The 13432-nt window shown below is 41.7% G+C and overlaps 1 protein-coding gene across 1 annotated transcript in view; it reads right to left on the reverse strand.

Annotated features, from left to right (window-relative positions):
* Nucleotides 1-8233, reverse strand: part of Chd8 (chromodomain helicase DNA binding protein 8) — a 44167-nt gene extending 35934 nt beyond the window's left edge. Inside the window, exons 1-3 of the mRNA XM_013029668.1 lie at nucleotides 7313-8233; nucleotides 6070-6441; nucleotides 4179-4564 (exon numbers count right to left, since the gene is read on the reverse strand). Coding sequence (XP_012885122.1) covers nucleotides 4179-4564; nucleotides 6070-6441; nucleotides 7313-8155 — 1601 coding nt within the window. The 5' untranslated portion in view covers nucleotides 8156-8233. The remainder of the gene's footprint in view (nucleotides 1-4178; nucleotides 4565-6069; nucleotides 6442-7312) is intronic.
* Between the last annotated feature and the right edge of the window lie 5199 nt (nucleotides 8234-13432).

A 13432-nucleotide genomic window follows, 5' to 3' on the forward strand; every position in this document is an offset into this window, starting at 1 on the left:
TGGCTCAAGTGGTAGAGCGCTAGCCTTGAGCTGAAGAGCTGAGGGACAGCGCCCAGGCCCAGAGTTCAGGCCCCACGACCGGACCCCCCCCCCAAAAAAAAAAAGCTGGAAATGGAAGCAGAAATAGAAGGAGGAAGGATGAACAAATGAAGTCATGATATTCAGTATATGGAAAATGAACTATATAACTTGTGGGCAGGGACAGGAAACAGAAACTAGGGGAAAGCAAAGGAAAAGTGATATTGTCTACAAAGAAGTGTACTCTTTTCCTGACTTTTGAAATGGTAACCCCTCTATACTTTATTTTATTTTATATTTTTTGATTTTTGTTTTGTAGGTCACGGGGTTTAAACTCAAGGCCTGGGCAATGTCCCTAAGCTCTTACTCTACCACTTTGAGCTATACTACTCCATTTCCAGTTTTTGACTGGGTAATTGGAGATAAGAATCTCAAAGGGATTTTCCAGTCTGGCTTTGAACTGTGATCCTCAGATCTCAACCGCCTGGGTAGCTAGGATTACAGGGGTAAGCCACCAGTGCTCGGCTTGTACAACACTTTATAATAACATAAAATTATATTTTCTTTCTTTTTTTTAAAGCTGGAAGTGGAACTGTGGCTCAAGTGGTAGAACACCGACCTTGAGCAAAAAAGCTAAGAGATAATGTAAGGCACAGTACTGGCAAATGAACAACAACAAAAACCTAGAAAGCCTTGGCCCAAAAACACATAAATCAATGGAATAGAAGATTCAGAAATAAACTCACAGCTATAGCCATTTGATTTTCAAGAAAGACAACTTCTTCAACAAATGATACTAGAAAAACTGGATATTTCTATATAGAAGACTCACTGTATCTCTCATTCATATAAAAATAAATTTAAAAAACAATCAAAAATCCATATGTAAGACCTGTAACTTTGAAGAAAACTGGAAGAAAAGATAGGAAAAATCTTAAAGATATAGGTAGAGCTGGGTGCCGGTGGCTCATGCCTGTAATCCTACCTACTCAGGAGGCTGAGAACTGAGAATCGCAGTTCAAAGCCAACCCAGGCAGGAAAAGTTCATGAGACTCTTATCTCCAATGAAACCACCAGAAAAGCAGAGTGGTGCTTTGGCTCAAGTGTTAGAGCGCTCACCTTGAGCTAAAGAGCTGAGGGACAGTGCCCAGGCCCAGAGTTCAAGCCCCACGACCGACCCCTGCCACCTCCCCCTAAAAAAGAAAAGATATAGGTAGAGAAAATGACCTTCTTTTTTTGGGGGGGGTCCGGTAGTGGGGCTTGAACTCTGGGCCTGGGCGCTGTCCCTCAGCTCTTCAGCTCAAGGCTAGCGCTCTACCACTCGAGCCACAGCGCCACTTCTGGCTTTTTTCTTTTTGCTTATGTGGTGCTGAGGAATCGAACCCAGGGCCTCAGGTTTTCAAGGCAAGCACTCTACCACTGAGCCACCTTCCCAGCCCGAGAAAATAACCTTCTTGAGTATGACTCAAATTGCTCCAGAAGTAAGAGTCAAAATTGACTGATATTAAATGTAAATGTTCCTGTACATTGAAGAAAAAATTACCAGAATGGACAACCCACAGAATGGAAGAAAATCTTTACAAGCTACTCATCAGAGAAAAATTTAATATGTAGAATATATATAAAGAGCTTAAAATTGAATCACCAACAATGTTCAAGAGGAAGTGTACTCATTACCTCACTCATGTAACTGTAACCCTCTGTATAGTATCTTTACAATAAAAAAATTTTTTAAAAAATGAATCACCAAAAGAACAAATAATCCAATTAATAAATGGTTAAACAAGCTAAACAGTTCTCAAAAATACAAATCACTAATATATGAATAAATGCTCAACATCTTTAGTCATAAAAATAATGCAAATAAAAATGACAGAGATTCCATCTTACACCAGTAAGAACAGCCATCATCAAGAAAACAAACAAGCCAGGTGCTGGTGGCTCATGCCTGTAATCCTAGCTACTCAGTAGGCTGAGATCTGAGAATCGAGGTTCAAAGCCAGCCTGGGCAGGAAAGTCCGTGAAACTCTTATCTCCGATAAACCACCAGAAAACCAGAAGTGGCACTGTAGCTCAAGTGGTAAAGCGCTCACCTTGAGCTGAAGAGCTGAGGGACAGCGCTAAGGCCCAGAGTTCAAGCCCCACAACCGACAAAAAAAAAAAGAAAACAAACAACAACAAATGCTGGTAAGGATTGGGGAGTAGAGAGTGATGATGAAAGGAACTCTTCATACTTGGTGGGAATGTAAATTAGTACAGCCACCATGAAAACCAGTTTCTCAAGAGAATAAAAATTAATTTACTGTGGTCTTACTATATGACTCTTGGGCTAAAGAAATATAACTCATCATACAATAAAGATACCTGCACACAGATAAGCTATAAAATCAGCCTAGGTACCATACAACTGATGAATACATAAAGAAATGTGGTACATGTTACAAGTGACTAGTAGAAGAGTGAAAAGGGAATATGAAAATTTAATGTGGGAGTGAATATGATTGAAGTATACCATATGTATATGAACCACATTAGAAACCTTAAAATGAGGAAGAATGCAGTTAAGAAAAAGTACAATATGGGGCTGGGAAGGTGGCTCCGTGGTAGAGTGCTTGCCTCGCAAGATGAGGCCCTGGGTTCGATTCCTCAGCACCACATAAACAGAAAAAGCTGGAAGGAAACCACCACAAAACTGGAAGTGATGCTGTGGCTCAAGTGGTAGAATGCTAGCCTTGAGCTGAAGAGCTGAGGGACAAGTGTCCAGGCCCAGAGTTTAAGCCCCACAGCTGACCAAAAAAAAAAAAAAAAAAAAGTACAATATTTCATTCAAGTACATTATAAGTGAGTATGTACATATGTACACATGCATATATCATAAAACCTCTTTCTACAATTAATTTATGCTAATAGAAAGGAAATATGAGGGCTAGGAAGGTAGCTCAGTGGTAGAGTGCTTGCCTTGCATGCATGAGGCCCTGGGGTTTGATTCCTCAGCACCATATAAGCAAAAAAAGCCAGAAGTGGCACTGTGGCTGAAGTGGTAGAGTGCTAACCTTGAGCTGAAGAGCTGAGGGACGGCGCCCAGGCCCAAAGTTCAGACCCCATAACTGCCCAAAAAAAAAAAAAAAACCAGAAAGGAAATTATGATAATAAAAGGAGAGAGGTAAAAAAATTAGAAGGCCCTGTCAGTTCTGTCATTAATTGGGCATTAATTTTCCATATGTGTGAACACTAGGAATATCTGTCCTGAGAGACAGGACAGTTATTATTTTTGAGAGTTTCAAATATGAAACTTGCTATTAAAAAGCAGAAAAATCTTCAGCAGGGACCTGAAGCTAATAAGATTGGAGAGGTAAAACATGGAAAAGAAGAGAAGGCACTCAGTTGTGACAAGAAATATACTAAACCACAGTTCTATCAACACTGCTTACAGCTGAAAGTAATTGCTAAAATTTCCAATTCAGTTAAGATACAAGAACAGAAAAGCTGTATCTCTAACAGTTTTCTTTACTGGGGTAGACAGTAAAGAGGTAGTGAGAAATCTCTTGCACACTAACAGGGATACAATATCAAGAATATATAAATACATAAAGTTGGAGCTTTTAAAGGAAGTCTTGATATAATTAAGTTTTCCTGTGTCTTAAGTGTTTTTGTTTTTTTCTTTTTGCTTATGTAGTGCTGAGGAATCGAACCCAGGGCCTCAGGCATGTAAGGCAAGCGTTTTACCACTGAGCCACCTTCCCAGCCCCAGTGTTTTTGTTTTAAAATATACTTATTTACAAATTCCTGTTTAATCATAATTAGGACAGAAAAAAAGGTCTTATTTTGTATGACAGATCACCTTGAGTTAGATAGCAGCTAAATACAACTTTCTTTTTTTTTGGTCCAGTCATGGGGCCTGAACTCTGGGCCTGGCCGCTGTCCCTCAGCCCTTCAGCTCAAGGCTAGGACTCTACCACTTACGCCACAGTGCCACTTCCGGCTTTTTTTTTTCTGCTTATGTGGTGCTGAGGAATTAAACCCAGGGCCTCATGCATGCAAGGCAAGCACTCTACCACTGAGCCACCTTCCCAGCCCTAAATACAACTTTCTATTGATACTATTTAAAAACTAGTATGTTATCTTCAACTACCTCATAAGAACAGCAAAAAAGTACTCACTTTAGCTTACTCTTGCCTTTAGTTTTAGAAGAACCAGAGGTTTTACTCTTCTTTGGCTTTTCTTCCTTCAGCCTCTCCCCACTGTTCTTCTTCCTGCGTTTCTTTTCACCTTCCTCCTCTGGTCGAACACTAGGCAGTTCATCCTCATTGAGGACGCGAGGTATGTTCTGCTCACCCCGGGCTCGGGCCCTAGCTATGGCCTCTGCTACAATCCGATTTGCTTTTTCTTGCTTCTTCTGGTGCTCCAGTCTTCGGTTTTCCTCCATTCCTGTTTTTCCTCCCGTATGTGGAACAGAGCTTGCTGGCGATGACAGAGCTGCCATTTCACTGGCACTTAAAACTTTAACTACAGAAAGGCCAGAAGAAGCTCCTTGGGAAGAGCCAGCCTATAGAAATAAAGACACTCTAATTTCAACATATTTGCTGTTAAATGGCCTAAATAATCCAGGCTACAAACTAGTTCTCTTAACTAAGAATTCAGAGAAAGTCTTACTAAATCCAGATACACCCCAAAAAAAAAAAAAGCGAGCTTTTTTGTGGGAAAAGGGAAAAATTCTCCCAAATTAAATTTCAGTATGTTTTTTGTCCTGTTGGTTGTGGGGCTTGAACTCCTGTTCCTGAGCTTTTTTAGTCAAGACTAGAGTTCTACTACTTTGAGTGACAGTGCCACTTCCAGTTTTCTGGTGATTAATTGGAGATAAGAATCTCAAGGAGCTGGGTGCCAGTGACTCACCCCTGTAATCCTAGCTACTCAGGAGGCTGAGATCTGAGGATCAAGGTTCAAAGCCAGCCCGGGCAGGAAAGACCGTAAGACTCTTATTTCCAATAAACCACTAGAAAACCGGAAGTGGCACTGTAGCTCAAGTGGTAGAACTAGCCTTGAGCTGAAGAGCGCAGGGACAGCGCCCAGGCCCAGAGTTCAAGCCCCACCACCGACAAAAAAAAAAAGTCTCATGGAAGCTGGGCGCTGCTGGCTTATTATGCCTATAATCCTAGCTACTCAGGAGGCTGAGATCTGAGGATCATGGTTCAAAGCCAGCCCCGCCAGAAAAGTCTGTGAGACTCTGATCTCCAATAAAACACTAGAAAATCGGAAGTGGGGCTGTGGCTCAAGAGGTAGAGTGCTCACCTTGAGGTGAAGAGCACAGGGACAGTGCCCAAGCCCAGAGTTCAAGCCCCATGACCAACCAAAAAAAAACAAGAGTCTCATGGAGGCTGGGAATGTGGCTTAGTGGCAGAGTGCTTGCCTAGCATGCATGAAGCCCTGAGTTCGATTTCTCAGTACCATATAAACAGAAAAAGCCAGAAGTGCTGCTGTGGCTCAAGTGGTAGAGTGCTAGCCTTGAGCAAATGGAACTCAGGGACAGCGCCCAGGCCCTGAGTTCAAGCCTCAGAACTGGCAAAAAAAAAAAAAAAAAAGAGTCTCATGGACTTTTCTGGCTTTTAACTGTGATCCTCACATTTCAGCTTCCTGAGTAACTAGAATTACAGGTGTGAGCCACTGGAGACCGGTTAACTTCAATATCATTTTTTTATGTTCTCATACCTATTATTTTAGAAAAGTTACAACCAATATAGCCATTATTGGTCTCTAGCCTAAACATGAAAAAAGGGGGGAGGAAGGATGATAATCACTTGACTCTTTATCCTCCAAGTGAGAGGCAATTTCAAATTGCTTTTACTTCATAATAATGTTAAGACTGTAAATTAAATGGCTCAAAGACAAACACTAGATAAATCATGTCTTACCTCAAACCTAACAATAGTGCTGCAATCTCTGTATAATTAAAGTTAAGGAATAAAAGACTGCATCTATTTAGTTATCAATTTAGAATGTCCCCACAATAAACAATAAGTGGTGGCTAAGGGTACTAGCAAGTAAGTCTCTCACCTGTGGCTGCAATACCATCTTGAGTGGTACTGAGAGTCTCTGTCCTGGGCTTTGTCCTGGTCCCATTATCTGAGCCTGCTGCACAGAAGAGAGAGTCAATGGCTGGGTTGAGGGTGATTGCTGGGGCTGAGGCTGTGATGATGGAGGCTGTGGTACAATCTGGATTTTTTGCTGTGGCTGTTGCACCTGCAGCTGGATAGTCACAACTTTGGCAGGCTGTCCCTGGGCATTCTTGGCTTGAGTCAGGGCTGCCAGCTGGTTGCCCTGTAATACTATCTTGCCTGGTAGACTCCCTAACACAACATGTCGATGTCCTTGGGGACCTCCAGACTGTGGCTGCTGGAGGACCAGGGTGATGCGTTTTGATTCACCCTACAGTGAAGAAAGGAAATTGCAAAAGACACATATTAAAAAAACATCATACTCGTTTTCTTCATCCTAGATTCAGAAAACTTGAATGTCAGAATATTCCTTTCATTCATCACCCATCTGTCTTGATAAAATCATTTATTGATATCCATTCCTCCCAGTGCGTTATCAAGCCTAATTTTGAAAAACTTCTGATGGGAGGCTCACTATCTTCTAAGGTAATTTTTTAGTTTTTGTAAATCTATAAATCCTTATATTGAACAGAAACCTGCTAACTCTAATATTGCCTACCACACCTTCACTCTTTTGGTCTTCTATTTAGTCTCTATTTTCTTACAACAAAATATAAGAATGAAAGAAAGAGGAGGTGTGGTGGCACCACTCAGGAGGCTGAAGCCAGAGAATCCCAAGTTAAAAGCCAGCCTGGGCTATATAGCAAGACTTATCTCAAATGAAAGACTTAGAGAAAGATAATGTTTTCACAGTCTTGTAAATATAAGTATCAATTTTTAAAGATGTTTCTTTCAGCATCCTCTATTTTTCCCATAAAACTATATCATACATTATTGTGAATTCTCATTTAACAACTATCTTTTCCAGCATACTGTGAGCTATACAAGAACTGTGTCCGTTTTATATTGAAAATCAGCTAGGCTTAGGAACTAGGCACAGTAAACATGTGAGAGCTCAAAATACATTTACATTAACTGCTTCCATCTAACGGGTAGTAGTATGTGGCTTGTTAGCACTAACTGATGAAAATCAAAGATGGAGCTTAAACAGTTTTTTTCAGTCAGCTCTCACAGGTGTTCAATCATAAAGTTGCTGAGCCCTCATGAAACCAAAATTCACCTCCCCCTTTCACTCAAGTCACCTGAGTAGGTGTAGAGGTCAGTGTAACTGCAGGCTTCAGTGGGGGCCCTGCGGCCCCAGGGTTTCCAGCAGGAGCTGAACCCTTAACTGGCTGGAGGACCAGCTGCTTTACTGGTCGGCTGGGCTGGACAATGCGCTGAACAGCAGCCTGGTTCCCAGGGACCTTGGCGGCCAACACTGTATTACCAGAGACAATGGAAACACCTGGTCGAAGGGGTGTGCCAGTTAGCACTTTGGTAAAAGTGACTTTTCCACCATTGGCTGTGCCAGCCACCAGGGGCTGAGCTGTGCTGGTGATACCTTGAGCCTGAATTTGTGCCACATGGGCACCAGTGACTGAGGAACTTGGTGGGGCCTTAAGGATAACAATCTTAGGGGCTGACTGAGGTGGTTGTCCCCCATGATTACTGGAGGGGATAGCTGTGGCAGAGACACCCATGAAAGGATTCCCTTGGCTCAGGATCTCCGGGCTCTTGGAGACCTGCAGAAGTCCTGATGTTGGCGTAGATGTCTGTAAGACAGGTTGGGCTGGCTGTTCCTGGCTGGTGGGCTGAGTGGTATAATCATGCAAGGTTAAGGATTCTGGAGCTGGAGCTGTAGATTCTTTGGGAAGTTCTGTGGGGGCTGTTTCCTCTGGTGGAGGGACCAGGCCACTTGCTGATGAACTCCCCACATCACCACCTCCACCATCCTGGTTCATTTGATCCAAGGAGTCCAGAGAACTTGGCAGTCCAAGGGCTTCCTCAATAGGATCTTGAGTAACCTGGTTAAAGCTATCATCAGTCAGAGAGTCCAGCCCAAATAAATTTGGGTCATCAAACAGATCCATGATGGGGTCCGCCATCTTGAGGAAGTAATAGAAGGTATTTTCCCAATGTCTAGGAAAGGAAGGGGAGGGGGGGCACTGGTTCTCCCCTCCCCTCCCCTATTGAGAAAAAAATATACACAATGAAAGAGAATTACTCTTCAGCAAAAAGTCAAAAAACAAGTACATGTCAGATTGTCCTGACCTTCATGGAATAAGATGGCTAAGTCTTCAGAGGAAGATGATGGAGCTCCTGTTGTAGAAATACAAATACAAATGGAAAAATAAGCAATGTTGGTAATTTCAGAAAAAACCTCTCCTTCTTAGGTGCCATCTTAATTTCAAATAGTAATAAAATAAGGAAATATCACATTGGATAAATCTGAGGACAGACATATAGCTGAAAAAACATCCATCTCCTGCCTCAAAACACTGATAAAGAAAATAGAGGGGCTGAGGTAGAGTGCTTGCCTTGCATGCATGAGGTCCTGGGTTCGATTCCTTAGCACCACATAAGCAGAAAAAGCCAGAAGTGGTGCTGTGGATCAAGTGGTAGAGCACTAGCCTTGAACTGAAGAGCTGAGGGACAGCATCCAGGTCCAGAGTTCAAATCCCACAACCAACAAAAAAAAAAAAAAAGAAAGAAAAGAAAATCGAAGGGGAGTCCAATCTTGACTTAAACTATCCTCCTCACCAGTGAAGTGTACTCTCTTTTGATGCAGCTGCTCCTCATCCAAACTGGCCACCTTACCATAAATGTGGAATTCTTCACTGATAAACTACTCTTTACTATTAAAAAAAAAACTTTAAAAAAATATTTTTTAAAATAATCCCTTTTGAAGTTTCTGCCAAGACCATTTATCTGTTTTTATCCATTTCTTTCTCTTTGTGTATGTATGGTCAAATTCTTTTGCTCAAGGCTAGCGCTCTACCACCTGAGCCACTGTGCCATTTCCAGCTTTTTTGAGTAGTTTATTGGATATAAGAGTCTCACAGGGGCTGGGAAGGTGGCTCAGTGGTAGAGCGCTTGCCTTGCATGCATGAGACCCTGGGTTCGATTCCTCAGCACCACATAAGCAGAAAGAAAAAAGCCGGAAGTGGTGCTATGGCTCAAGTGGTAGAGCACTAGCCTTGAGCTGAAGAGCTAAGGGACAGCGCCCAGGCCCAGAGTTCAGGCCCCACGACCGGACCCCCAAGAGTCTCACAGAATTTTCTGCACAGGTTGGCTTCAAACCACAATCCTCAGATCTCAGCCTCTTGTATAACTAGGATTACAAGCCCGAGCCACCAACGCCAAGCTCTATCTAGTTTTCTTTTTATAATTATATTTCTTAGGTGGAGATGAGGAAATGCAGAATTCATTTACTTTCTATTTTCAGTTGTAAAGTTGTACCAACAGCATTTCCATGAAGGCAGATAAAGGTTCTTTTAATATAATTTTATCGAGGAACTTTCAGAGTTTATTCTGGTAAATATAACAATCTGTACATAGAATTTCATCCTCTTTTAAGAAACCTTTCTCATATGTAAGATCATCAAATTTCTTCACAAAGGACTCAACATTCTGGTTCCAATTTATATCCCAACTCTTTCAGTTGGACTCTTTCCAGCCCAACTACATAGTTCTCGTAATATGATCCCTACCTATATGACTTTGTCTATTATGCTGTAGTTCCTGCATGATACACCTTCCTTTACCTGCTCATTGCTACCCGAAAGATCTCTCAGCTTAAACAGTACCCCTCCTACAGTTCTTCTACTGTATAAAATAAACTTAAACTTCTGCCTCTTTAGCAACTAAGCAATTTGTGATTACTTGAACCTCCATATCCTTTAAATATACACACCATTATTTACATCTTTTTTAAAGCATTTCTATTAATTTTACTATAACCGCCTAAGGTTCTTGTCATATTAACTGAAGGCCCATATAGTTGCTTTGTGAAAACTATTAAAACCTGCTTGTAACTGGATGCTGGTGGCTCACACCTGTAATCTAGCTACTCAGGAGGCTGAGATCTGAGAATTAAGGTTTGAAAGCCAGCTTAGGCAATTAAGTCCATGAGACATCACCAGTTAACCACCAAAAAAGCCAGAAGTGGAGCTGTGACTCAAGTAGGAAACCATCTTATGCATAAGATGGTTAGGGACAGTGCTCAGGCTCTGAATTCAAGTCCCAGAAGTGGCAGGAAAGAAAGAAGGGATGGGAGGGAAGGGAACAGGAGGGGAGGGAAGAGGAGAACCAAAGACAGGGAATAATACCACCACATAAATGAACAAGAAATAACTGGGCTTTTTTTGTTTTTGTTTTTTGGGGTTTTTTTTGCGGTTGTGGGGCCGGAACTCAGGGCTTGGGCGCTGTCCCTCAGCTCTTCAGCTCGAGGCTAGCGTTCTACCACTTGAGCCACAGGGCCACTTCCTGCTTTATCTGCTTATGTGGTGCTGAGGAGTCAAACCGAGGACCTCATGCATGCAAGACAAGCACTCTACTACTGAGCCACCTTCCCAGCACAAAATAAATGTTCTTTGATGTCAGTGTTTGACAATCCAGGAAAGTCTTGCTTGAAAACACTATTTCTCTAAACTTTTGGAAGACATCAGATAAGAAATTTGTTGGAGGAAGTTGGGCACCGGTGGCTCACACCTGTAATCCTAGCTACTCAGGAAGCTGAGATCTGAGGACCAAAGTTCAAAGCCAGCCTGGGCAGGAAAGTCCATGAGACTCTTATCTCCAATAAACCACTAGAAAACTGGAAGTGACTGTGGCTCTAGCAGTAGAGCGCTCGCCTTGAGCTGAAGAGTGCAGGGACAGCGCTCAGGCCCTGAGTTCAAGCCCCATGACCAACAAAAAAGAAAAGAAAAAAAGAAATTTGTTGGAGGCACAGTATAAGTTTGACAGGAGACTTACATGTAACCCCTAAATTGACTTTTACCCCTTCCTCAGACCATTGCATTTATTCTTACAAAACAACATAATGTAGGGTAATATTTGAGAAACTCTAACATAAAGAGAACAGATTCAGTAGTGGGCAACATCAGTTCCTGGCATATCAGTAAAACAAAGTATACCAGGTACCCACCAGTGCTAAGCAACATTTCCCTAGGTCAAGTAACTATATACTTTTCACACCTCAAGATCCACGTCCCTTCCCACTCTTGGCCAAACTATTCCAGAATTACTGGAATTCCAGTATTACTGAATTCCAAAATTACTTTTTTTTATTTAATTAAAGCCTATTCAATAATTCTACACATTTTATAAATACAACCATCACTTATTTTTTCTAGTTATCTCCTGCTTTGCTTCTGTTTTTCATTATAATGAGAGAAGTTACACTAAATTTCTAGACTTAAGTGTCACACAAAAACTATAATCAGGTGCTGGGAAGGTGGCTCAGTGGTAGAGCGCTTGCCTTGCATGCATGAGGCCCTGGGTTCGATTCCTCAGCACCACATAAGCAGAAGACAAAAAAAGCCAGAAGTGGTGCTATGGCTCAAGTGGTAGAGTGCTAGCCTTGAGCTGAAGAGCTGAGGGACAGCGCCCAGGCCCAGAGTTCAAGCCCACAACCGGACCCAAAACAAAAAACAAAAACTATAATCAAAGTTTTCTCTGACTAAAAGTTATTTCTGTTTTGTTTTTGTGCCAGTTCTAGGGCTTGAACTCAGGATCTGGACACTGTCTGAGTTTTTCTTTGACTGGTTACAACTTTTTAAATATTTTTGTTATCTTTAAGTAGTTTAGAAAGGAGTTGCCATTCAACAAAGCAGTTTGTGAACATAGTGCATCTTGATTGTCTCTGAGTTTTTTTGCTCAAGGATAATGTTCTCCCACTTGAGCCACAGCTCCACTTCTGACTTTTTGTTGGTTAATTGGAGATCAGAGTCTCATGGACTTTCCTGCCTGGGCTGGCTTGGAACTGCAATCATCAGATCTCAGTCTTCTTAGTACCGAGGATTACATATGTGAGCTACCAGTGCCCATCTAACTAGAAGTTTTTGCTGATAGTTTAGAAACAACACCTTGCTATTTTTTCCACCTAATGCTTTCCTTCTTCCCTGTGATGGCCAAATTTGAGAAATCTCACTTGTTTATAATTTGTACTAAGTATATTTTTAAAATTTTTGAAATCTGAGACAGGGTCTCACTATGTTTAACCAGCTGGTTTTGAGTTTGTTATGTAGTACAGGCTGCCTTAAACTTGGAATTCTCCTTCCTGAGCCTCCTAAGTGCTAGAATTTTATATTCCTTTTCACACTGAGCAGAGATCTCACTTATTTTTTCTTTTTGTGGTATGGGGTCTTGAACACAAGGCTTGAACACTTAGCTTTTTTGCTTACTATTGGTGTGCTACTACCTAAGCCACACCTCCAGCACAGCTTTTTGCTGGTTAATTTGAAGACAGAGTTTCATAGTTTTCTTCTCCAGCTGGTTTCAAACCTTGGTCCTTAAAATCTCAGCCTCCTGAGTAACTAGGATTATAGATATGAGGCACTGGTGCCTGGCTAAAATTCCCCCCCCTTTTTTTTTTGGTGCCTGTCTTGGGGCTTGAACTCAGGGCCTGAGTGCTTTCCTGAGCCTTTTTTGCTCAAGGATAGTTCTCTACCACTTTTGGCACAATTCCACTGTAGGCCTTTTGGTGGTTAACTGGAAATAATAATCTCATGTGCTTTCCTGCCCAGGCTGGCTTCAAACCAAAATCCTCAGATCTCAGCCTCCTAAGTAGCTAGGATTACAGGCGTGAGCCATTGGTGCTTGTCATAATTGCATTGTTTTTTGTTTTTATTTTTAAAATAAGAAACAAGGCTAACAATTTCTGAAGTAACTCCTTAATCATACCCTCATATGACTCAATCCTTTACTCCTTGCCCAACTTACAGATCAAATTTATGCTTCTACTGGTTCAGTCTAGGCTCAGTAAGTCAAAAACTTTACACCAAGTATCATTACTTCTCCATCCCAATTCACCTCTACTGACCCAATTAATTTCATACATATATTTTTTAAGTATACAGAGTAAATTTATTTAAAAATGTAAAAAAAGCCATGAAAGAAAGTAGTGGGGCTCTTCTTGTGGAAAAGGACCAAAGAAAAATCCAACAGTCTTCTTGGTGGAAACCCCTATACAGTAGGGACTACACACACACAGACACACACACAGAGACACACAGAGAGAGAGACACACACACACAGACACACACACAGAGAGACACACACAGAGACAGACAGACACACACACACAGAGACACAGACAGACACACACACACAGACACACACAGACACACACACAGACACACACAAACACACACACAGACACA

The sequence above is a fragment of the Dipodomys ordii genome, unplaced genomic scaffold, assembly GCF_000151885.1.
Source record: "Dipodomys ordii isolate 6190 unplaced genomic scaffold, Dord_2.0 Scaffold121, whole genome shotgun sequence".
Classification (NCBI taxonomy): Eukaryota; Metazoa; Chordata; class Mammalia; order Rodentia; family Heteromyidae; genus Dipodomys; species Dipodomys ordii.